Source organism: Falco cherrug, chromosome 5 (assembly GCF_023634085.1).
Source record: "Falco cherrug isolate bFalChe1 chromosome 5, bFalChe1.pri, whole genome shotgun sequence".
Lineage (NCBI taxonomy): Eukaryota > Metazoa > Chordata > Aves > Falconiformes > Falconidae > Falco > Falco cherrug.
Genome location: NC_073701.1, coordinates 35,154,172 through 35,177,888, shown reverse-complemented (window position 1 = coordinate 35,177,888; position 23,717 = coordinate 35,154,172). Strand labels below are relative to the sequence as shown.

The 23,717-nt window shown below is 48.7% G+C and overlaps 4 protein-coding genes across 5 annotated transcripts in view; 2 read left to right on the top strand and 2 right to left on the bottom strand.

Annotated features, from left to right (window-relative positions):
• Window positions 1-1,149: 1,149 nt before the first annotated feature.
• JOSD1 (Josephin domain containing 1) lies at window positions 1,150-10,087 on the top strand. Its single transcript, XM_005446745.4, has 4 exons — window positions 1,150-1,586; window positions 5,792-5,920; window positions 6,037-6,231; window positions 7,633-10,087. Exons 1-4 carry the CDS (start codon window positions 1,402-1,404, stop codon window positions 7,730-7,732), a joined length of 609 nt encoding a protein of 202 aa, XP_005446802.1. The 5' UTR covers window positions 1,150-1,401; the 3' UTR covers window positions 7,733-10,087.
• Window positions 10,088-10,262: 175 nt separating this feature from the next.
• On the bottom strand, window positions 10,263-12,253 carry TOMM22 (translocase of outer mitochondrial membrane 22). The gene is made up of 4 exons (XM_055711754.1): window positions 12,093-12,253; window positions 11,873-11,991; window positions 11,478-11,595; window positions 10,263-11,009 (listed from the first exon to the last, which is right to left on the bottom strand). The coding sequence occupies exons 1-4, from the start codon at window positions 12,198-12,200 to the stop codon at window positions 10,935-10,937; spliced, it is 420 nt and encodes a 139-aa protein (XP_055567729.1). The 5' UTR covers window positions 12,201-12,253; the 3' UTR covers window positions 10,263-10,934.
• A 172-nt stretch (window positions 12,254-12,425) lies between these two features.
• On the bottom strand, window positions 12,426-16,518 carry CBY1 (chibby family member 1, beta catenin antagonist). 2 transcript variants are annotated; one of them, XM_055711756.1, is made up of 5 exons: window positions 15,697-16,065; window positions 14,840-15,069; window positions 14,275-14,380; window positions 14,075-14,190; window positions 12,426-13,033 (listed from the first exon to the last, which is right to left on the bottom strand). In XM_055711756.1, the coding sequence occupies exons 2-5, from the start codon at window positions 14,915-14,917 to the stop codon at window positions 12,953-12,955; spliced, it is 381 nt and encodes a 126-aa protein (XP_055567731.1). In that variant the 5' UTR covers window positions 14,918-15,069; window positions 15,697-16,065; the 3' UTR covers window positions 12,426-12,952. The 2 variants fall into 2 exon arrangements, with proteins under 2 accessions (XP_055567731.1, XP_055567730.1); XM_055711755.1 differs by lacking the exons at window positions 12,426-13,033; window positions 14,075-14,190; window positions 14,275-14,380 and having other exon boundaries at window positions 14,913-15,069; window positions 15,697-16,518.
• Window positions 16,519-20,807: 4,289 nt separating this feature from the next.
• The window catches only part of DMC1 (DNA meiotic recombinase 1), a 28,409-nt gene continuing 25,499 nt past the window's right edge, over window positions 20,808-23,717 (top strand). Inside the window, exons 1-2 of the mRNA XM_055712881.1 lie at window positions 20,808-21,348; window positions 22,109-22,144. The gene's annotated coding sequence lies outside the window, so the exon portion shown is untranslated. The remainder of the gene's footprint in view (window positions 21,349-22,108; window positions 22,145-23,717) is intronic.

Here is a 23,717-nt window from a genome sequence, read left to right as displayed (position 1 = left end):
CCCGGCGCGCCGGGGCATTCCCCCACCGAGCCCTGCCCGCGCCCCGGCAGCGAACCCGGCCGGCTGCCTCCCGCTCTGCGGGAACGAGGCCCTCGAGCCAGGCCGCGGCCCACCTCCGCACCGCGGCTTCTGCTGCCGCGACGTTCCGGGAGCGAACCGAGGCGCCAGCGGCGGGGACGGGAGCACCCGCCGCGCCGGAGCCCCTCTCCCCCCGGGCCGCCTCGCGTGGGCCGTGACGTCGGGGGGCGCGCGCGACGTCGGCGCGTGCGGGGCGGGCTGCGGGGCACGCGCGCCGCGGAGGGAGGGGGTCACGGGGGGGGGGGGGGGGGGGGAGGCAAGAGAGAGGAGCAAGCGGAGCCCCGCGCGCATGCGCGAGCGGCCGTCGGTGTGGGGCGGCGGGGGCCGAGCGGCGGGTGAGGCGGCGGCGGGTGAGGCGGCGGCGGGGCCCGGGGGCTCCGCTCGCGTCCCCCCTGAGGGGGAAGGCGGCCGCCTCTGCCGGGCTGGTGGGCCCCAGGGTGCGGGCAGGCCGCCGGGGGGCGGCGGGGGTGAGGCGGGGGCCTCCCCTCAGCGCGGGGGCGTGTGGGGCTGCGGGGGTGGGCCGCGGCTCCGGGAAGCGGCGGCGGGCCGCGGGGTGCGCAGGTGTGAGGCAGGCCGTGGGGCTGGTCCCGCCTGCTCCTGCCCTCCCCTCGCTCCCCCGGGCTCTGAGCTGCCTCTTCTCGCTGCTAATGGAGACTTCCCTTTGTCGGAGTGCAGGGTGACTTGTGAGGAATTGCCTTTCCCGGAGCCTGGACGTGAGGTTTTTTGTGGCCTAGCAAGAAGTGGTTTCCTTTCTCGAGCTGTTGGCATCTTCTTGCCTGGATTCAGTCATTCCCAAAGGAATGGAGGAATGCAGCTGATAAGTCCTTAACCACCCAGTGCTCCCGTAGGCAGCACCAGAAGCTGGCTTCATCCGCTCCACTTCGGCACTTTGGGGGTGGGCCTCTCTTTGTTACCTGCTCTTGGTACCTTTTTAGCGGCACTGTAGACCAAAGGAGATGGAAGAAAAGGAGCGATGTGATAAATTCCAGCTGGTACCTTGAGACTGAGGGGATTATTATCTTTTGACTTTTTTTTTTCTCCCCTTCCTGTGGGGGGTGGGGGGTGGGGAGGGAAGTATTTATTACATTTTATGGGGTATGGGAGGAGGGAGGAAAAATATGTTGCAGATCTTTATGTGGTTTTTAAAACCAGCCATCAGAGGCAATTGCTGAATAAACTGAAGCACAAGAGGAGGGTTTGTGAGCTGGAAGCAGTGCTAGCCTACAAAAGAAAGGGGTAGTGGGCTGTTGTTGTGACTGTGGAGGAAGAAACTTCAGCCTCCTTCGTTTCTCACCACCTACTCTCCATCCACCCTGCGAGAAAATGAGTTGCGTGCCATGGAAAGGTGACAAGACCAAATCGGAATCACCAGAGCCACCCCAGCTACCACCGCTGCATATTTACCATGAGAAGCAGCGTAGAGAGCTGTGTGCCCTCCATGCCCTCAACAATGTCTTCCAGGACAGCAACGCCTTCACTAGGGAAACCCTCCAGGAGATTTTTCAGAGGTAGGATACTCACTGTAATGGCATTAGCTTCCCCTTGTCCTCTGTTGCTCAGAGGAATTTTCAGATCTTATTTGGGGGGCGGCGGAAAGAGCAAAGGAGGGGTTCAGAGTATGCCACTGCTTTGAACTGAATATAGCTTATTTTTTACAGCCCCCCCCCCATGCAGAAGTTCTTTCTATTTTTACTTGTTTCTTACAATTCTGGATGCAAATTTTGGGTTCAAGGGCTTTATTGCAGATGCTGTCATGTGGTTGGACTGCCGTCTTCTCCTCCACCCACCTTAATGCATCTTCTGCTAGTCTTCCATATTTTTGCCCCTGCCTTGTGTCGGTATGTCATCTTGATGTTAATAATGGATTTTGGGATTGTCTTGGGAGGGTGAAGGTGGCAGGAATGACAAACGGGTCATCATAAAACCACCTCGATTTAGTACCACAGTGCTTCCAAGTTTTTTTGGAAATTAGGAGCTTTGCCAATGAGTGACTCCTTATTCAAGCAATTAAGTGAAGTCCTTCAAATAATATGTGGTTTTTTTCCGTGAAGCAAGACCCTGTGTATTTTGTCAAATTGGATTTAATTTAAGCAGCTAGATCTCTATTTTCTGTGGCATTGCTAAATGTTTCCCAGCAGCATCAGATAATTAATAAAAGATTTTCTGAGTTTTACTGGGATAAATGTAAATTATTAATGTGGCCTCTACAATAGCTCATATTTTGCTCAGTGTTTATTTTACACTGTTTCAATGCTTTGTGGAAATTCTCCTGTGTGTGCCATTGAAAATTCTGGTGACCCTTCACTGATGAAGCTAAGTAATCAAATAGGAAAAGAGGTTTCCTCTGATAATCAATCCACAGATGTTGGAAACATCACATAAGTTACACTTGAATACCTGTTACCTGTTGGACAAGACAGTCGTGGTACCCTGTGCTGATGAGCAGGGAGCTGTGTGCCTGTTGCTGCTGTCCTGGAAATCAGCAGATTTATGGAACTAGTGTTTGACACATCAGACACATGCCTGTCTTTGGCAAAAGAAGTGTGGTGATAGACAACAGCAAATACCAGATTGAAACACTGTTTACGATACTGTCGTAAATAAAATTCCTGTTGGTGAAATGGAGCTGGTCCATGACAGGCTCAAGGTACTCTTTGTCCAGTGTAAAGACGCTTTGGTTTTGTTCCAGAGCAGCAATTGTCAGAATCTTAATCAGAGATGGATTGCTACTGGCCTGAAGCAAACAAAGGCAGGGGTAGAAGGAGTGTGATGATCTAATTAGTTGGCTTTTGTGGGGTTTGGTGAGACAGAATTAGAGTGCAGCATGATACCTCACAGAAAGAGCTGGGATGTTAATCTTGTCGGACCTCTTGTCCTAGAAGGAGGAGTTTGTCTTTGATTACAGCCTGGTGTTGTTCTGTCCTAATATTTGGATCAAGATACACAGATTGATTCAGCCCCATGGTAGTATGGAAATATATATGGAAATTCCTCTCATAAATGGATGAGTTATAACTTATGCGTAAGAATTGCCACTACCTTTGCATCTCTGTTGCGTCACTACTTGTGCCTAGCTCTCTGACTTGCTTTTAAGAACTGAGTTAGTTACCCTTTATACATCACTTTTCCATATGTCTGTCTTGTGTCTAGTCATATTCTGTGTGTGAGACAGGACTGATGAATATTTTAATAAGCTCAAAAATGTTGTGAGGTGTGATTTTTTTTTTTTTTAATTTTTAATTTTTTTTTTCTTCTAAATCTGGCGTTGACAAGGTAACAAAATTACAAATAAGCTTCAGCTTTCTGTAGCTTTTACCACATCTCTTGAAGAATGATTGAACCTCCTTGCTTAATCATTAGTCTCCCTTTTGCTGCATCCCATTGTGTAAGGCCAGGGTAGCCTAATGATAATAGTCTCAAGTGTATGCCAAAACTTGGTCCAAGCTCCCCTCTGATTTTTATAGTCCTTCCTCTAATACAAGATGTATCTTTTTGATGTTCCTCTGGCATTTGTTGCAGGAAGTAAGATTGCGTGCCCAAATGTTGCATGGAGATGCAAACAAAATCTCTTTGCTTCAATGGAGTCTGTGTAATCAGACCTGATTTGGAAAGACAACTGCATGCAGGAATCTTGGAGCCTGTTGTTAAGACAACGTGTTGATGGACATTTCTGACTTAGAAAGCTCGGGAGGAATATTACCTGGATTTCTGCCCAACTTCATCAGTCTTCCTCAGCTTAATGCCTAGATAAAACCCCCCTAACTTTGGGGAGGTAACTTAATTCCTTGCTGTAATCAGAATCCTTCAGCTGATGATTGTGGACCCTATTTGTTTGTGTATGAGTAGAGACACTGAGGTGATTCTTGGTGAAAGTCTGCTCATGGGTGCCAGTTCTTTGAGTATGTCATCTCTGCTTGTCTCTTCATCTCATTTCTGGGGCCCTGAAAGTTATGGGAAGGAACTAAGATAAATGTGTTCTTTCAGCTCTCAGATAAGCTTGTCTCTGGTAAATGGTGCCACGAGAGGGTGCTTGTGCAACCCGCAGGGCTCTTAATTGGAAGGCTTTCCTAGCTTGCTGGCAGTCATGAGAGATAGTAGGTTGAAGCAATGATCTTGAGGAATGAATTGTAGCCAAGTGATCCTGCTTCATGGAGATGCTGGAAGAGCTGTGACAAGCTACAGTTGCATCTCTGTGATTAGTAAAATACAGAGAGCTTTGGAGACTGGAAACCGTGATTTGCTGAAAATGTCGCTGCCTCACTCTGAAATGCCCAGTGGTGGATATTAATAGCTTTCCCTATTACAACGTTGTTTCGGACTTTTCTCCCTTCTGTAGTTAAGTCACTTCCCAGGCTGCTCTGCTGCAGTCTGCTCCACTGCAAGAAAACTCACAGCTGATGCGAAAAGCTACCTGTCTGTGGCCTCTCTAGCCTTGGTTGGTCTGAAGCTCCCTACTCAATCCCCTGCTTTCTTCTTGTCAAAGGCCTTATGTTGTCAGGAGAGGAATGCAGAAGGGCTGAGGGATTTTCACTGGACGAAGTATGCCTACAGAATTTGCACTGTGTTAAAGGCCAAGTGAAAAATGTGTGGGAACATCAGGAGTTTGGGGGGATGGAGTTGACATGAGGAGGAGACAGGTGAAACATGGATATTTGGATGACACAAAACATCTGAACTTGTGTCAGCAGAACTAATGGTGTCCTTACCAATCAAAAGAGCAACTAATGACAACAGAACTGATCTGAGGCTTGACTTTCTTTGGATTGGTGCTGCAAGACCTTGCTGTTCTCTGCTCCCAGTTTCCCTTGTGCTTGCTCTTCCAGCTGTTGAAGGCTGTCTGTCACCTTCATAATAATTCACCCCCTCATCGTTTCCCCTCCCTATAAAATTTCGGGGGGGGGGGGGGGGGGGGTGGAGGGGACACACAGGATGGGAATGAGACAGGAAACATAAAACAATAAAAGTGACTAACCATTTGTTTTTCTGACATATGTCTCCATATTTTGTGTCTTGCATCCATTATCTACGTTTGTGCAAAGGCTGTCCTATCTTTTTTTATGAAACACTGTGGACGGTGATTCTCGATTTTTAGATGCTGTTGTAATGCAAGTGATGTCTAGGCAAGCTTGTGGATTAAAGCTGAAGAGATTTGTTTGCAACAAGGTTCTCTGTTTAGTTACCTGCAGCAACAGATATATATATATTTTTTATCATATAGCAAAGGCAATGAAAGCCTCCATTTCCACTTAGAAAGCTGTTTTCATTTACCAGTGTAGGGGGGAAGCAACCTTTTCTGCAGCCAACCACCCTGCCTCTTGTTATTTCAGACAGGCTTCAAGGCTGGTGTTTGACTGTTGAACTCTTGAAATTGTGATAGCCTTTGTTCTAAATGGCAAACTGGCATTGACTTCAACCGTGAATTGAGGAAAAACATAATTGAAGCATCCTTCAGAAGTACCAGTTCAAGGGGGGGAAAAAGAGCTTCCTGCTTTGTGGTCTCTTTCACATCAAAGCTAGGATCTTTGGAGGCTTTGGAAGGCCTCTTAGCCCATTTGTGGAGTCGTAAGGGGGATCAATGATTTGTGTTTAAACAAACACTGTTTAAACAAAAATGGGCTTCAAGTTGTACAGCAAGTAGCCCTTTCCAGCTGCGGAATATAGGTTCAGCAAACACCTGCTCGCTAGAGCAGTCAGTCTCCTGTTCTGTTTGCAGGCTGTCTCCCAACACCATGGTGACGCCGCACAAGAAGAGCATGCTGGGAAATGGAAACTATGATGTGAACGTGATCATGGCAGCACTTCAGACCAAAGGCTATGAAGCGGTTTGGTGGGACAAGCGCAGGTACTTAGAAGTCATGTAATTCTGGAGATAGCCGCTGTTTGTAAAAATGAGAAAGAGATGAAGTTAAAGTACCAGAATATAATCTTATTGCCGTCTTGTTTTCTGTACTCTTTCAGGGATGTTAACGTCATTGCCCTGTCTAACGTGATGGGCTTCATCATGAATCTGCCCTCCAGCCTTTGCTGGGGCCCCTTGAAGCTCCCCCTCAAGCGACAGCACTGGATCTGCGTCCGGGAGGTGGGAGGCACGTACTATAACCTCGACTCCAAACTCAAGGTGCCTGAGTGGATTGGAGGCGAAAGTGAGCTCAGGTAGGATTTTTTTTGTATGCTGTTCCTCCTCAGATCCTTCCCTGTTGGAGGTGGGGAGTCTGTCCTTAAAACAGTTAGCGATTGAATTATGGTTAACCTTTAATAGCAAAGATTTGAGACTAATAAGGTTCTGGCATCTCCACTTAGATTTATACCATTTGTGTGAAGCTAGGGAAATGCTTTCAGCAGTGGTGATCTCTGTGAGCTCAGGAGAGCCTGACTTCGTCTCTTACATTACTCTGTCACTAGGGTTGAAGGTAGAGGCCAAGTCTGGTATTAACTGAGCGACACCTGCAACAAGATGTGCTGTGCCTCGCTGTCTCCTCAAATGTGAGAGTGTCAGCATTCCTCTCACCTCTTTAGTAGGGATCTGTGTGTATGTTCCCAACAAAAGGCTTTCCAGGCTAAAAGTGCAGCCTTATCCCAGACAGCAGTGAAAGCTGCTTGTTAGGAATCACTTACCTGTGTAAGCATATGCTGTACTTCTGGCTTGACTCTCCTCCCCTCTTTAATCTTAATACAAGATGGTTGGTGTAATTACTTTGACTGTAAATCTCACCTGCTCTTAGTTGCTGTTTAGCTTCCATCCCATCCTGTTGTAAAGCCTACTAGCAGCTCTGCTGCCTTGGCCAGACTTGTTCTGAGGTAGGGACTGCATGTGAGCAGTATTTGCAGAGCCTGCCATGCCACTGAAGTCTTGGTAAAGTGAACGTCAGCCTTTTGTGAACTTCTGGGATAAAGTTAACGCAGTTCTGGAACTACTGTGCAAAGCTTCTGGTGGATTTTATCCTGTGTGCCGTTCTTCAGCAATAAATAAGGGCTTCCTATGTAGGGAATTTTGGATATCTGACCCAAAGATATCAGAGAAAACACTGATTTGACTTTCATAGTTACTGGAGGTAATCCAAGTTTCGTATTAAAAAAAGCTTATGGCGAGAAAGGGGCTGCAGAACCATGTCAAATGACCAGGTGGTACACTGCTGCTACAGCCTGTGATAAGGACATCTGAAATACTTGTGAAAAACCAAGCAAACCATCATTTAGGTTTGTTGGAATGATTTTAAAATACAGTGTGATTCTTGATTTTGGAGATCTGAAGAGACTGAACTCGTTTTTAATTCTACTTTTGCCACCTCGGAGGATTGAAAAGTGACATCTACATAAACTTACCTGTGCAGAGGCTAAGATTATGTCTGTCTGATTCTATGATAGTTTGCTGGGTAGAGGGTGTGTTGACTTCAGTGAAGCAAGTATTTGGCTTTTTTTGTCAGAAAATAATTAAAGACAATGTGTTTCCTCCTATTTCTTGTCATATTTTTGTAGTTAGTTGCATTTAGTTGTTCTAGAACATGATGAAATTCTACATTCAGTAGCACTTATTTCTGTTTCCCTTCATGATAGGAAATTCTTGAAACACCAGCTGAGAGGAAAGAACTGTGAACTACTGCTGGTGGTGCCAGAGGAGGTGGAAGCACATCAGAGCTGGAGAGCCGATGTGTGACCCGGACTGACTCTGTCCTCCCACTACAGCTCCTTCCCCTTTACTGAACTCCCAATGTCCTGAAATCTGGGTAACGGGTGCCCCAACTCTTCTCTCCTGGAATTTCCTTTGTTTAGGCTCTTCTCTTCCTTGGTGCAATAGGGCAATGGCGTAGGATGTTGCGGGGGTGGGGGGAGTGGAGAATTGAGGGCAGAGTGGAGGAAACTGGAAGGCAATCACTTTATTTGTAGAGGCGGATGAGCTGCCTGCCCCTCAGCTAGCTAGAACACATTGCGCTCTTTAAAACCTGGCTTTGGGGCTAGGGTATCTGGAAGCCTCTGGGCTCCCTTTCCCCCATGGTTCAAGGCTGCGTGTGGTGGGACACTGCTCCTCCCGGGACTTGCCAGGAAGGGGCAGGGGCTGAGCACACTGCCACCTCTTCACAAGCCTATCCCTCCAAAACAAGTCATTGTGAAGACGTTTGCAATTCCTAAAGGGTCTCTCAAGGCACTCTCGAACACTAGGAATGGTACGGTGCTCAGCACAACCCTCTGCTTCTTACGGATGGTTTGAGCTAGGAATTAGAAAACAGTAATAGAAATGGCATCATCTTTAAAGAAATTCTTTGAGTAGCTACAGGATTCTTCCCCAGTGTCTCCAGGGACTAATGTATGTAGTGAGCAGTTGTTCAGCAGCATGTGGCTGACTCGGGCGACATGGGAACAGCAAGCACAAGCTAATTCAGGAGTATCAGGTTTCTAGACTGGAGAGAGGCTGTAGTCTGCTTGGGTTTCTTTGTGCTGCCTGGGTGTTTTTTTCTTAACATCTGTTTTGGTTTTCTGCACGGTCATCCAGTAGTTTAGGGGCTGTTTGGAGACAGGAATAAAACTGAAGGGGTTTTGAGAGGAATTCATTCCCTCTTTATTTTCCTCTTTCCAGAAGTCTAGCCCACAGTCATGACCATCATGCAAAATGTCCCAGAAAGAAGTAAATTTACAAAGAAAAAATTGGCTGGGGAGGGAAGCCTTTATAATAGTAATTTTTTTGCCCTTTTTATAGCTACTAGCTGACAATGTGGGAGATGCAGAGGGTCCACCAAAACCTTTGGGCGTTAAGAGAGACCCTGCCCTGGTAGTTGAACCAACCTCTCTTTCAGCGTTGGCCAACAAACATTCCATTAATGGACAAACTACTTTTTCCTCCCATCCCTTCTGCGGGGGAAGAGTGATTAGACATGGAGACACTAAGAGGGATCTCCACCAGCTGTTTCCTGGTCACCCGAGTGAGCTGTAGCTCAGTCATGCCTTCCACAGCAGAAGGAGAATTTGGAGCAGACTTTGTGTTTAGCACTTCCTGGCTGAGCTGCCGTTTGCTTCCCTCCTTTACACGTGGGATGTCTCAGTTAAACAGCATCTCTGGGACATGATGAGCTTGGAGGATCCTCTCCATCCTGCAGGAGAAGTCTCGTTACTGGTGTTTGAGCTTGCGAAAGGAGGGGTTGTAACTAACTTTTCTCAGTTGTTTTTCTCTTGAGAGCTCTGCAAACGCATGAGCAGTTGCTCGAAGCTGAGAGACCACCAAAATTGCACCTTCCTAACAACAGAGGCCACATGACGGGATGATGCTGTTCACCAACCTCCGGACATCTGGCAAGCAGTCTTTTGAGCACAGCCTCCCACAGTCAAGGGCAAATGGCTCTTTATGTTTTAAAGACCCAACATTTCTATAAAAAGTCCTATTTCGTAACACATTCCAATGACCAATACCAGCTGGCAGTTTTTAAACACTTCACAGGCAGGATGTGCAGCCTGCAGGCATTCTGCTGGTGACTTGAAGCCATTTCTTCAAGAGGGGGGGAAAAAAAATCTCAACAGCAACATTTTCTATGCTGATTTAAAGTTGCACTTCAGAGAAACCCTGTTTGCATGGAAACTGCAAGCCAATGGATCAGTGCACAATATGCAAAGATGTTTCAAAATATTTTGGGGCTACTTTCCTCTCCTTGTATGTCAGCTCCTTTCCTGTGCAGGGGGAAATGGTGTGATCCAGCTGCTCAGGTAAAGGGAAAGTGTGTGATCACATCCCTGCAGGAGGTGAGACTGCTGTGCCCAAGGGTGGGCGAAACTGATCCAGTCCCACTGCTTGGAAGTGGGGAAGCCCATGTTTGTTTTCTTGCTTGTTTTGTTTTGTTAGAGCCTTGTTTTGGGTTTGTTTACAGAGATGTATTTTGTTTAACCAAATATTAAAAATGGAAGAAAGGTTTCCATATAAATGTCCTATCACTTCTGTATGTTCAACTGAATTGTTCTGTAACAAAGTATATAAAGGAAAAATAAATTTTTTTTCTTTGTTAATAAAACAGCAACCTTTCTGCGAGTCAAGAGTTGGTCACTGGTCCTGAGGTAGAATCACCCTACTGAGAACTCCCTTAAGCCAGACAAAGCTTAAAGTGTCTGCCCCTTCCCCCACTGCCACACATGCCTGAAACAGAAGGGTCTCTACCCACAAAGCCACTGACAGCTCTGAAAAAACTGAGCCTCCCTAAAGGACATCTTATTAAAACCACGCTGCTCAGGTTGGATTTATTTAATATTCAATACAAAAAAATATCAGCCGATATCTGAAGTTCTACTTTATGAGGCAGAGGATCAGTGCGGATGTGATCGTCTTGAACCTGTCCTGCTGCTCCCTCAGTTCTCACATGCAAAGTTGCAGCAAAAGTATTTTTGCAGATGCGTCTTCCCAGAGAGTGTTTTCCATGGGGTACAGCTACCCACACCTCTCCTTTGCTTCACCTGCTGGGAAAGTCGCTCCTCCTCCTGTCACTGGTGTCCTTCAGGTCTGAGTCAGTCAGGAAAGGATTTGTTTTGTTTGACCGCAGCCTTTCGAAGCCGGACCTGTGCCCAAGGGTGGTTTTGTGGGGGCCAAGGAGGCTGGAAGAGGAACTCCCCCTGTTCAAGTCTGTAACTGGTTATGGCATACTGATTGAATAAAAGGAAAAACTCACAACTTCTATGGGGGGAGGATGCAGACTGGAGCCATCATCAGGTCCAGAGGGTGGGCCTCCCCCCCTCATTATGAACAGGTCAATGTCCCAAAGGAGAACCAAAAATAAAAACAAACAAATGAAAAACAAAAATGCCCTGACCCAACAAATCAACAGTTCAATATATCATAATTTCAAGGTCTTCCCATGATACGAATCCAACGCAGCTTTCACAAATTAGATTTTTCCAGACAGTGGAGGCAGGGCCCCTGGCATTCCCCCCGAAAGCCCTGTGTTGGGTCCGAGGAGGATCTGGAAGGAAAACAATCAGTTGAGGGACAGCAAGGATGTGGGAGGACTGTCACATGCCACCCTCCCCTCCTGCAGCTACTTGGCGGGTGCTGAAGGTACCAGCAGTGTTTTGCAGTATTGGCTCCTCCCCTGCTATGACAACCAAGGCGACCACAGCAAACGCAAACGGGGCAGATAGAGGCATGGCTGCGTGAGGCCTGCGTGCAGTCCTCACTACGTTATTTCGGCTCAGGAAAAGCCAGGTTGTGTTTGCCAGAGCTTGCTGCCAGCCTTTTCCTGGGAATCGGCAGGATCATCCCACCAGAACATCCAACCAGAGCACCTGGTGGGATGAATGAGGCCACAATGTATTGCAAACTAAACCCTGTTCCCTAAGCTCCATTAACAGCTGATAACTGGGAGGAGGTGCAGGCACCCGGAGCCAGCCCTGAAGAGCCAGGAGAGAAGGCTGGAGCGTCTCCACCTCACCTGTCGCTGCTGCAGCTGCTGCTGTTGCTCCATCTGCAGTTTTTCAGTTTCAAAGACAACAGGAAGAACTAGAATCATGAAGGAGGTGGTCCCAATCCACAGAGCTGCCCTGGAGAATCTGGGGAGCAGAAAGCACACTGGGATTAAGAACCGGTTCTTCCGCGGCTGCTTACAGGCGCCAGACTTGCCCACGTTTCCTTCAGACAAAAGCCCCCGCCGATCCCACCCCTGCGGCGGCACCTTCCCCCGACCCTCCCCATCCCACTTTCCCCACGGCCCCGCCGCCCCCTGCCCGCCCCGCCCCCCGCTGCCAGCGGCCAAAGCCGCCGCGGGGGCCGGCGGAGCCCCCCGCGCCCCGCTCCCGAGGCCGGCCGGCCGGCCCGCCGCGCCCTTACCTGTACATCTTCTGCGCTACCGTCAGCGACAGGTCGAAGGTGGCTCCGGCCGCCGAGCGGACGCTCTCGGGGAACATCTCCGTCAGCCCCCACAGCCGCTCCGCCAGCGTCTCGTCCAGCTGCGGGCGGCACGCACCGCGTCAGGCCGCCCGGCCCTGCGCGCCCGCCGGGGTCACCGCGCCCGCCCGCCCGGCCCGCCCGGCCCCGGCCGCCCCGCTACCTCCTCGTCGTCGTCGTCCTCCTCCAGCTCGTCCTCCAGCTCCTCGGCCTTGCCCGAGCCGCCCTTGGGCAGCAGCTCCTCCGGAGACAGGGACGCAGCAGCCGCCATCACCACCAGCCAGGGACGGAGGGGGCGGCAGCCAGCGGAAGCGGAACGGCGGTGGCGGCGGCGCCGGAAGCGGGGCGGCCCCCCCCTCCGCCCGGGCTCGGGGCAGGCAGCGGCCCCTGGCGGCCGGGAGGATCCGCAGGGGGCCCCCGCTCCTCGGCCCGGCTCCCCCCGGCCTCCCCCCAGCTCGCAGCACGACCCTTCGCATAAGCAAACACCGGTAACATCTGGGTTTAAAGGTGAATTTTTATGTAAAATATGCAAAACTCTTGAGAACAAGCAACTCCAGCATCCTGCTCGCCAATGGCAAGAGGTGAAACTCGTACAGGCCCCTGGAGGCTCCCCAGGAGGGCCGATTTGGTGGGGGGTGGAGGTCTCTGCATTTTTAAGCAGAGAGGGTGAGGAGGGGGCCACCCGGAGGTGGATCTTCTTCACCACCTGTTTTCCAGCTGCCTTAGGACAGAGGGTACCCACAGCTGGGCTATGGCTAGGAAATGTAGCGAGGTAAAGTGCTCTGAGAAAAAACATGTTAATTAACGGTGTCTGGGTGCGGGGCCAGCTGTTACACAGTACCTACAGCACCACACAATGCTGGAGGCATCTTGTTACTCGCGGTCCCATGGAACAAAGTACCTACACACAAGTACCAACACGGCTAGGAGGCCTAAGATGGCCCCAGCATCGCGTGCGTGCGGGCAGCCGAGACTCAGGGGCAAGCCTCCTGGCTTCCCCATCCTCCAGCCACCTCTTCCTCTTCACTTCCTCCTCCGGCTGTGGTTCTTTAGTTCCTCTAGCTCCTTCTCCATCAGGTGGGACTCAGCTGTGGTCTCGGAGAGCTGCAATGCACAGTGAACAAGAGTGAACTACGCCTCCAACCTCCACCCTGTGCTACAGCTGCAGGGCCAACACTGGATTGGTGACCTCACAGTCTGCTGCCTGCCTCAGACACGCGTGTCAGGACACAAAAGCCCCTCAGAGGGATCAGACAGAGATTGCTCTCCCGCTGAAAAAGCACCTCATGTCACGGCAGCACACAAAGACAGACATTTGTGCCTCAGAAGCTTTTCCGATGTCAGAGCACAACCTTTCTAGAGATGCCACTGAGATTTACAGCTGCGAGCCAGCACCCACATGAGGGAATCTGTCCCCATTTGAGCAAGAGGGAAGCTGAGATTTCACACTTTACTGAGATTGCCTGGAAAACCTGGAGAGCACCTAGGGCTTCTGCTAAGTGCTGCAGCCACAAAAGCCACTTGCCAGCTTTAAAACATGGGAAGAGCGTAAGGAAGGAAGAAGTGTTTGTTCAGACTGACATAAATGCTAAGTCACTTGTTAGACTGAGAATACACATGAATTTCACTGAAAATGTCTCCAAATCTTAAGTACAAAAGCTGCGATCTCTGGGTAAAGTTGAATTTCAGTTTGTTTAGGGCCTGGGAATTCTTTCATCCACAGGTTTACACACCAAATAGATGTCACACCACTTGTCACAGCAGACAGAAGCTTTAATCTTCTGTGACCAGAAACGATGGCTATAACTTAAAAGTCACAGTTGGGGCAGAGGCCAGAGTGGCAAGAAAAGTGCTGTACTTCACACAGAAAGGGAAAGAGTAAACATGGCACTTGCAGGGGCTCCTCTCTAATCAGTCACAGTGCTCACAAAAGTCAAGTTCTGCTGCAGGGGGAACCCTCCCCTCTTCCCACAGAGGGGATCAGACTTTACTCCCACAGTCACTTCACTGTTACAATTGTCTTGCATAGCCGGGTGACACGGAAGGAGCGGGGTGCAGTGAGAATGGCCTCCTCTGGCGGTCCCAGCACCCTTCGCTTGGGCATTTCCACTGATGTGAGCAGGTGGAAGCTGGGCAAAGACTCACCATGTCCAGCAGAATATCCACTTTCAGCCGAAGGAGGTTGTTTTCTTCCTCTAACTGCTGGTTCCGTTTGCGCAAGCGCTGCATTTCTCTGCGATCCCCTGTGAAGCTTCCTGATTCTGGAAGGAAGGAAAGAGCTCAAAATACAGATTGTCAGACAACCGTTGCTACTTCAGATCAAAACAAGCTGAGCTGCATTCTACCTGCCACCCACTGGCCATTTTCAAACTTCAGGCTCTGGCCAGCAAGGTTCATAGTGGGGGTGCCATACTCCAGGCCCAGCTCAATCTCACGGGTAGATCTATCCAGCTGCAGGGAGAAGATCACACTCAGCATTTTACAGAAATCCAAAGCCACCCCCTTGCTCTCCCGTTTCTTGGTGACTGGCATTTCATTGGAAGCTGCTGGTCAGACTGCCCCTGAAGCCCGAAATCATCCTTTGGTCATGTACTGCTGCAGTAGAGGACTGGCTCCTCTAGCCACCATGCCTGCACTTTCTGTCACCCAAACACACCTCCTGGGCTCAGAAACCACTGCTGAGAAGCATTAGGTGAAACAGTTCTGGACTGTGGGTGGGGCGACGATGATCCCTCCCTGAGCTATTGCATTTCTACCTTTATATGTAGTCACCAGCAATCAAAAATGGTGCGCACCATGGGAGGGAAGAGGCACCGCTGGGAGCTCGTCAGGGTTATGGTGGCCACAGTAGCAGCCACCTACCCCTGGCCACCAAACAAGCGTTCCCGCAGGCAAGCCACCAGGACTCACCAGGTGCAGGTTGGAGAGAGAGGCGCATTTCCTGGGGGGGGTCTTCTTCGGGCTGAAGGTGTTCCCAAAGAGAGGCATCGCGCACTGCGGCCTGGGCGTTCAGGGCGCTCCCCACGGCCTTACGCTGCTCCCTGAGCAGGGAGGACGCGGCCGGGCCGAGGCCGCAGGCCAGGAGCCGTGCTGGCAGGACGGGGTCTCCTCCGGTGGCCGCCGGCGCTGCCCGCTTCCACCTACAACCAGGCCCCGGGTGTGCCCCCCCTCACGCTGTGCACCCCGGCCCGTCGGAAAGGGCCAAATGGCGGGGAGAGCTGGCGGGGCGCGGGCGCCTGGGCCTGGGCCACCCGCCCCGGGGCGACAGGCCCGCGCCGGACCGCGCCCCTCCCCGCCGGCACGCGCCTCCCCTCACACCTCCGCCGAGGCGTCACCCGGTGGGGCGAACGGCGCGAGGCTGCCCCCGACGTCACCCCCTCCCCCACGCTCGCGTCCCGCGCCCCCTCCTCTCGCGCCCCCGCCCCGCGCAGGCGCACTCGGCAGCCATCGCCAGTGCCGCGAGGCCGCCTCGGCGCGCGGCGGGGACGTGGGCCATGTCGCCCGCCGGGGTCGCTGGGGAGGGCGGGAGAACCGGACAGCGTCGCTCCCCGCTCGCGCCGCCGCCGGGGCGGTCCCTCGCTCTGTTTCCCATCCCGGCATCTGGCTGGCGAAGCCGGCGGGCTCGGCGAGGGCCCGGCGGCTGGAAACATAAACACCCCCCACCCCCCGCCCCCCCCGCCCTAGAGTGGTAGGGCCGGTCCCGCGGCGCGGGCAGCCGGGCCGGGCTGTGCCCTCGGGATTCGCCCCGTTACGGGTGGGGGAAGCACCTCTCCGGCGAGCCGCGCTGGTTCCCGCCGCTCCGCCTCCGTCACCGCGCCCGTGGGCTCAGCTGCCGCGTGCCCCGGGTGCGGTTTGCGGCCGCTGCGTTGCCACGGCGACGGCGGCGCTCCGCCGCTCCTCCCCGCCGCCTCGGGAGGCGGCGGCCCCCGGGCCCCTGCGGCGCGGGGCCGGCAGCGGCCGTGAGGGGGATGGCCGCGGAGGGTGCTCCGGGGCTGCCGCCTCGGGAGCGGCCGGGCGAGACCGCGCCGGAGGGCCTGGCTGGCGGGCCGGCTCCCCCCGCGCCGCCCCTCGGTCCGGCGGCTGCGCCGGAGGGGGACGGGCGCGGAGGAGCTGGCGGCGGGGCTCCTCCCGTGGTCGGGCTGCAGCGGGCTTGCCATGTCCGGCCCGCGGGTTCCCGCCAGGTTCCCTCCAGTGCTTGAGCGGGTCGGAAGACCTTTAATTGCTCTTGCAGATGAACAGCGAAAACGCCGTTCGGCAGAGAGTCGCTCCTCGCTTGGGAGCGTGGGAGAGATGGCGGCCCGGGGCCCGGGGTGCCCGAGCTCGGGGTGGTGGGTCAGAAGCTGCAGAGTGGGGACCCGGCAGCTCCTCAGCGAGCTCTCTGCAGCAACAGGCCCAGTGTCCTGGTTTTCTGCATGTGGTGTAAAGTCCTCCCTTCTCAGCACATGGTGGAATAAATTTAGTTTTATTGTGTTACTTGCTGGCCTGTATTCCGTGGGAGATGGCTTTTGTAGTTGGTTTGGATTATATTTTGAATGAACAGCAGGGGTATGTAGCACATATAGCTCCAATACTTTTTTATGTTGCAGAGGCAAGATACCGCTCGTTTTCTAAATTTTATAATTATGTAATCTGTTAGAATTTAGTGATCTGAAGTTACTTGCTTCATTGTTAGAAAAGCTTCTGTTTAGGACTGTGAGGCTTTCCTCCTCACAGTTTTAATCTAAACACAAATTTTAGATTAATGAGATGGTAAGATGCTGACTTTAAAGGGGAACAATAAAGAAAAGGTGAGGGGGGAAAAAAGCTGGAGTGGGTGGGGGAATAGCAGGCAGACAAACAGAAATGACAGGAAAGAAAGGAGGAAATAAAGAGAATCACCAGCCTTTTAATTTGGTTTGTACATGTATTAATGCTCCACAAAAAAAGTTATTTAACAGTCTTTCGTTCTCATAGTGCTTAATTGGCACCCTGCCTGAAGTAAACCAGAAAATTGATTACTTGGCATGAGAATTGGAAAGATACCACAATACCAAGCTTGGTGACTACAGAAAAGAGAAATCTCTGGTGCTGCAGTATCTCCTGGTAGTCCAGTTAAGCAATAGCTGATTCTGCATACTGTAAAAACAGTGGCCTTCTGACCCTGTGTACTAGAGTCCGTGCACTGGAGACTAGTCATTTTTTAATTTAATTTTATTTTTTAATAAGGGACGGGATTATGGGGTGGGGAGGACAGGACAGCAACACCCTTAAAAGCAGAACAAAAACTTGCAGTTCTGAACAAGGGATTTGCGAGGTAGTTGTGGCTCTGTGTGTGCATATATTGGGTAAGAGAGATGAAAAGAAGAAGGGCCAGAAGTGAAAAGAGGGCGAGAACCTGTGAAGAAGAGCTGGAAGAATGTAGAAGTACAATTTTGAACTGAAAAAACCTTGTAGCTAACCTAGGTGCTTGTAAGATGCGATGACCAAAGTGAGGAACTGAGCTCTTAACACTCACTCTCTTCTTTTTTTTTTTTTAAGTTGCTAAATGCACTGAAAAAATTTGAGTTGCCAAACAAATACTCAGACCTGAAGAGCTGCAGATGAGATAAACATCTCCCTGAGATGCTCAAACACAAAGACACATAGGTTTCTTTTATAAATACTTAAGGTGTTTGTTGGGGGGGGTGGGGGGAGGGAAGGGAACCAATCTTAAGAAGCTCTAGTCAGGTTGTGCCCCACCAGTAACACGGGGGTAGCAATGTTCACCTTCCTTGAAGAAACCTGTATGTTTCAGCACAGTTGTGTGCTTGAGTTCTTGCGCTGAGCAGGATGAGTATTGTAGTAATATGTTATAGTTACTGCAAAACTAAACTCTCTCATTTATCCAGGGTCTCACAGTGATTCTCTGACAGCCTCTTTCTCCAAGGCAGAGACCTCGGCATGTGAGGTGAATGCACACTTCTGTGTGCCTGGATGCCAGCATGTGTGCATAGTAAGAGTGTCAGAGTTGGTAGGGCCTGTAAGTGAGTTCAGAAAGTTCTCCTGAGGTTTGAGAGCAAGAAAAAGAGGTTCAGTGTCTGATTTTTGGTGTGATTCGCTTCAGAAGTCTTTCTTTCTTCTTTTGCATGGTTTTACTAAATGTCACTTCTCAACAAACTCCATTTCCTTGAAAAATGATGTGGAATTTCCTTGCTGCACCAACCTCTCAGGCTATTTTGGCAGTAGCTTTTTGTTGTTTCTTCATTTACATCAGGTAGATACTGAGACAAGAGCTGACCATGGCTGTTTCTAGCATTGCCTCTTAATATGTCACATCGGCCTCCTGCCAGTAGGTAATTTGACATACATTTTAAGTGATGTTAAAAGCATTACCATGTAGCACTGTGCATCCCTCTGTGCCTGACACACTGTGGGGAAGTGAACACCCAGTGCCCACTCTCTTTCCTGGGACAGTAACTAGAGATATCACTTAGAATCTGCAAAAGCTCATTAAATGGTGAAGAACCTATATATTACAGTCATTGTGTAAGGTAACTGTGTATCCTTCTATGAAGACATCTTTGGGAACACTGATGGAAGGCTAAGAGAGTGACAGAACGAAGATAGGGCTGTAGCACATGACAATGTGGAAATTTTGGAATACACCCAAGCTGTTCTTGGTAGCCTCATTTGGACTGTGTTCTTTGGCTTTTTCAGTTCACAAGCCATGCAGAATCTATAGCTTAAATCAGGGGTCCTCAAACTACGGCCCACGAGTTGGATATGGCCCCCCAGGGTTCTCAATCCGGCCCCTGGTATTTACAGACACACACACACACCCCGCCCCCCCCCGCCGGGGGTTGGGGGGGGAACCAAGCAGCTGCCACTTAATCCACGTGCCGGCCCTCTGTTTAAAAAGTTTGAGGACCCCTGGCTTAGATGGTCTCAGAGGTTATTTTAACTCCATAGTGTTTCTCTTGTCTTCTTGCAGATACACTGCAGGATTATTATTGTTCTTTGTTACATTAATAACTTTAGGGAAGCCCCACTGACTGATGAATTCAGTAGACTTACTCTAGCTTTACCCTGATGTCAAAGAGAATATCTGTTGTAATTAGTGCTGCTTGAAACTTCCTACATTGACTGGTAGGCTAAATGAGACTGAGTTTAAAACCTATAAAAGAAATTACTTTTGGCACATTGAAATTAATTCCATGCCCAATGGAATAATTTCTTCAGTAGCGAGATAATTCCTGTCGCCTCAGTGCTCTGCAGTTAATGATGTTCCTCCTTTTAGTATCCTAGATATTAAATCTCTCACCTATAATTTATTGGCAAAGCAGACGTCTATTTTTCTCTCTGTTTCTTCTTTTCATTATAGCCAACTCAAGAGATAAAAGAACAGCTGTTTCACCACTTTGCAGAGAATGCTGCTTTTCTCTTGCTTGACTGTTGCAGATTGCACCACTAGGAGGCCCTCATTAAAGAGCTTATAGCTAGGCAAAAAAAGCACAAGGACAGTGAAATGACATAGAGGAACGCATCCCCACAGGAGTAATCTGAAACTAATACTTATCCTATAAATAGAGATTTTTGGAGTGCTGTGCAGGCCTCAATTAATTATTGCAAGAATCCTAATATCCAACCATCAGTTGTACTGTAACTTTTGAGGATACCGGGGTGTCATGGGTGCATATCCCTACGTTGAATCATCAAGGCATAGCCAGGAAAGTTCATGCCTTTGTCTTCTCGATAGTAAAGGTCTTGATAATGTAAGTAAAATAATAACATGGGATAAAGCACGGTTTTGGTTTCCAGTCATGTCTGCCCTCTGTCTTTCACCCATCAAATATGCCTTCACCTAGTTCACCTCTGCCTTCTCTGTTTAAGCTAATTACTTATTCCCAGGTTTTTAATTTTCTTGCACTTTTCACAGCAGGCTTTTATTGTCTCCTAAAAAGTTCTAAATATCTGCACTAACAGTCTGCCTGATTGTTCTCTTTTGCTAACATGACCCTCTTTACAGAAGGCGGGAAGAAGAAATGTTTTCATCCTTTTTTTTGCCAAATTGTGTGCTGCTTTGCTTACTGGCTCTTCAAAGCTGCAGTCGCTGCTTTGGCTGAAATGTAGACTTTGTTATTCAAAAGAACAGTGTGTCTGTGATCTGTTAACTAAAAAGTGTACAGAGTTGTCATTTTTCTTTCCTTAAACCTTAGATTTTTCTCTTCACTGCTAAATCAAGCCTTGTATATCTGCTTCTGTTCTGGTTTCCCAAGGTCATGTTTTGGTTATTGATGAAGCTGAGACAGCTTTGCAGTGCAATTTCAGAATGGATGATAGGTGAGAGTAGTTCTGCTCCTGTCAGGAAATGTGGCCCGTGCAAGCTGTAGGCTGCAAATTGAGTTATGCCTTGTCTTTCAAACTCAGTTTCTGTTCTTCTTCCCTGAATTCACACATACACATTCTACACATTTAGGTTGGTTTACTTGGGCCTTTCTTACATGTATTAATGTGTAAAACTTGTGTCTTCTGCTCTAAGTGGCAAAAGTGTATATGAAGCTGTGATGCTGTATACAGAGTTTCCGGGCTTCTCAAGAGGTTTTCCAATCATGGTTTGCCATTCTGGCCACACTGTTCACCTTAAAGAGTTTAAGCAAATATGTAGGCAGTTCAGCCACTCAGGCGCTCGGGATAGAATCTGTCACTTCTGACAGAGTTTGCAATGAGGCTGACCTTGGTGACTGGGTAACCGAAGGTTCAGAGGACGTGTGCAGTCCACACAGCAGTGAAAGCTTGTGTTAAGCTCTATTTCATTCTGTTCCCGTTACCTGGCTACTCCTTGTTTGCTGCCATGTCTGTCTTTTCATTCTTCTCTTTGTCTCTTACTTTCACTCATCTGTTTCCTTGGGTCACTTAAGATGTCCTTTCCAGGAAATGATGAAATATTAAACCTCCAGTCTGTAGAGTCCTGATCAGTGGATGCAGGGAAAGAGAATACCAGGGAAAGGATGTCTTGGTATGGGTCAGTTTCTTATGCTCTGTTGTGACCCTGCAGAGCTGGCAGCTGCTGCAGGCAAGATGTTAGGCCTTCAGGCTGAGCTGCCATGTTTTCATAAGGGACAGCAAGCAGAGCCTGCATTCTAAATCCCCTTCTAAGCTTATTTTATCTTATGCCTTAGATGAACATCAGCTGTGCTTTCTCCATACAAGCATGTGAACTGCATCATGAGATACTGTGAAGCTTAGTGTGTATAGCACGCTATGAAGATGTGGGGAAAATGCTAAGTATTCTTTTCTCTTCCATGTTCTTTCACAGTTCTTTCTTTCTCTCCACGTAGGCACACTACCAACCCCAAGAAATTACACTAACTGGTACTATTTATTCCCAGCTGGAACCAGAAGAAATCAAGATAAACAGTCTGCTGTCACCAAAGGAAGAGGAGAGTCATAAGAACACTGATGTAAGCAGTTCTCCCTAGTTCCTGCTAATCTAAATAGGAATTTTGTGTCCAAACCAGGTGGTCATTTTTCTTCTCAAGGTGCTTTGATCCACAGGTCTTACTGATTCTTTGTGTTAGAAAGTTATGCCTGGGGGGGGGCCTCTTATCAAAGGCAAAAAATGGAAGTAATGTGGGCTTTAGGTGATGTGGCGTCTGCAGTAGCGTGAGAATGGACTGTGTGACCCAGAAAGTCCTTCCCAGTCCTGGGGCTCTGCTGCAAGCTTGTATGCAGATGAGGCAGCTTTCCAGGGTTTTGGGGAGTGCAGGTGACTACTCACTGATGGCCTGAACTAGCCTGGGATAAAAGTTATTCAGGGACACTGGGAGATTTAGAACTCATTCCTATGAGACCTGTGAAGGCTAGGTACTGTAGTACTTAAAATGGGAGGTCCAGTTGTTTTGGTTTGGTTTCCCCTTATTTCTGTGTTGTTCTAAGGCTTGAAAATATGAGGCATAACTAGGACCGAGCAGAAGATGGTCTTCATAGCTCAACAGTTGTCATATAAATAGCTGGATGGTGTCAGCGTGTTCAGCAGCAGTGAAGTAGGATCTTCATTGGTTCGCAAGGGAGAGAGAACCCTGAAAATACAAATTTTGAATTTGCATTGTATGCCCAAGTAAAATGAGCCGTATGGAGGGTGTTTCCTCTGCATAAATGTTGTTCTAAGTCTTGAATTCTGAACTTATGAACTGTGTTTTTCATGCTGCTTTCTTCCCCCAGATTCTGTCAAGATGCCAAGCAGTCCAGAGAAGACTGGTAAGCACTCTGTACAAGAATGTAAGATAAAAATACAGTCACAGAGATGTGCAGCCAGCAAGTGGATGTGCCACAAGCTAAGGGTTTCATGAAAAGTATCCATTGCTGACCTCTTCATCTTGTTCCTATTACTGACAAGTTTGTTGGTTTGAGTGGGTTTTTTGATCAATTTGTCAGATGACATGAAAAAAGAGTTGTTCCTTAACTATTCAGATATAGTTTCTTGAAGTCCTCAGCAGTCTTCTCATTTTCTAAGTTTGATCCTACTAATTTAGAACACGTGCCCCACAAGCACCTTTTGCACTTCCTTTGATGTTTAGGGATTCCTGCTCATTGCAGGTCATCATTCCACAGGCAATGCTTGCTGTCTGTATTGTACCCTCCAGCCAAGACACAGCAGGCGTTTCCTTTAGAAAAGAAGTCAGTGAAGACTATGGCACAGGAAAAATGATCCTTAATGTTGACTTATGCACTAAATGCTTAAATATTGTGAAGAATCTCATATTTTTAATGTTACTGGGAGGGAACGTGTAATATTTAGGAACTGGTTCCCAGCTCACACACATCTATGTTATTTGGTTAATTTTGGAAATAAAAGCAGATGAAAATCTGAGAGTCTCTGAAGATTTAAATCTTGCCAGTCTGAAAGAAAGCTGAATTGTTTTCATGGGTCAGCATACAGGCTGTTCTCACAATTCATTCATTCATTTACTGCTGAAGTAATGCGCTACTTCAGTTCCAAGATTAAACAACTGGTAGTGATAGCTGCTTGTCAGGGATTGTGTCAGTGTGTCAAGCCTTGTGTAGAACACGGGAAAGCTTGTAATTGAAATGGAGACAGGTGAGCCAGTGTCCAACTGGCTGCAAATAAGGATAATCAAGTCAGTAAAAAATGGGGATTGCAGTTTCCAAAACAAATGTCCTAATTTGATACTTAGTCACCTAGACAAGTAGTGACGCCTTCCAAAATGCTCCATAATAAGCATTTATTTTGCAGTTAATGGGAACTGAAGGTGCCTGGCACTTCAGCTTTTGGTATTTAATTATGAGCCTCTGATTTAATTCCCGTTTTGAAATTCTGAGACCTGAATGACAAGGATGATGGACTAATGCAAGAGCATTACCACTGTACTTGGAAACAGAGTAGCAAATTACTTTGCAATGTCTAATAGGAATTCATTGGGGTTTTTAGACATGTTTTTTGTTAGTAGTTTAGGAGAAAGGAAAATATGGTTCTTTGTCACACAAAGAAGGAAAAAAAAGTTCTAAGCACAGCCAAGAAAGTAAGTCAGAAGGGAAAAAGCAAGAGAAGGATATCTGGGCAAAGTAGCATGGAAAAAAGTATGAATGGTGGAAAAAACAATAAATGTACACAGAGCCTGCCCTGAGTAGGAGGCTGGAAATGCTGAACCTGATACAGAAGCCAGTAAGAATATTCAGTACTGATAGTGTCAGTTATTTATTTCTTTACAAATGCTTTGGAAATAAATTGAATTATACTGTTCTTAAATTGAAGTTAAGAAGAATGTGTGTATTGTTATATGCTGTGATTTCCCCCCCTCCCCGTTTTGTA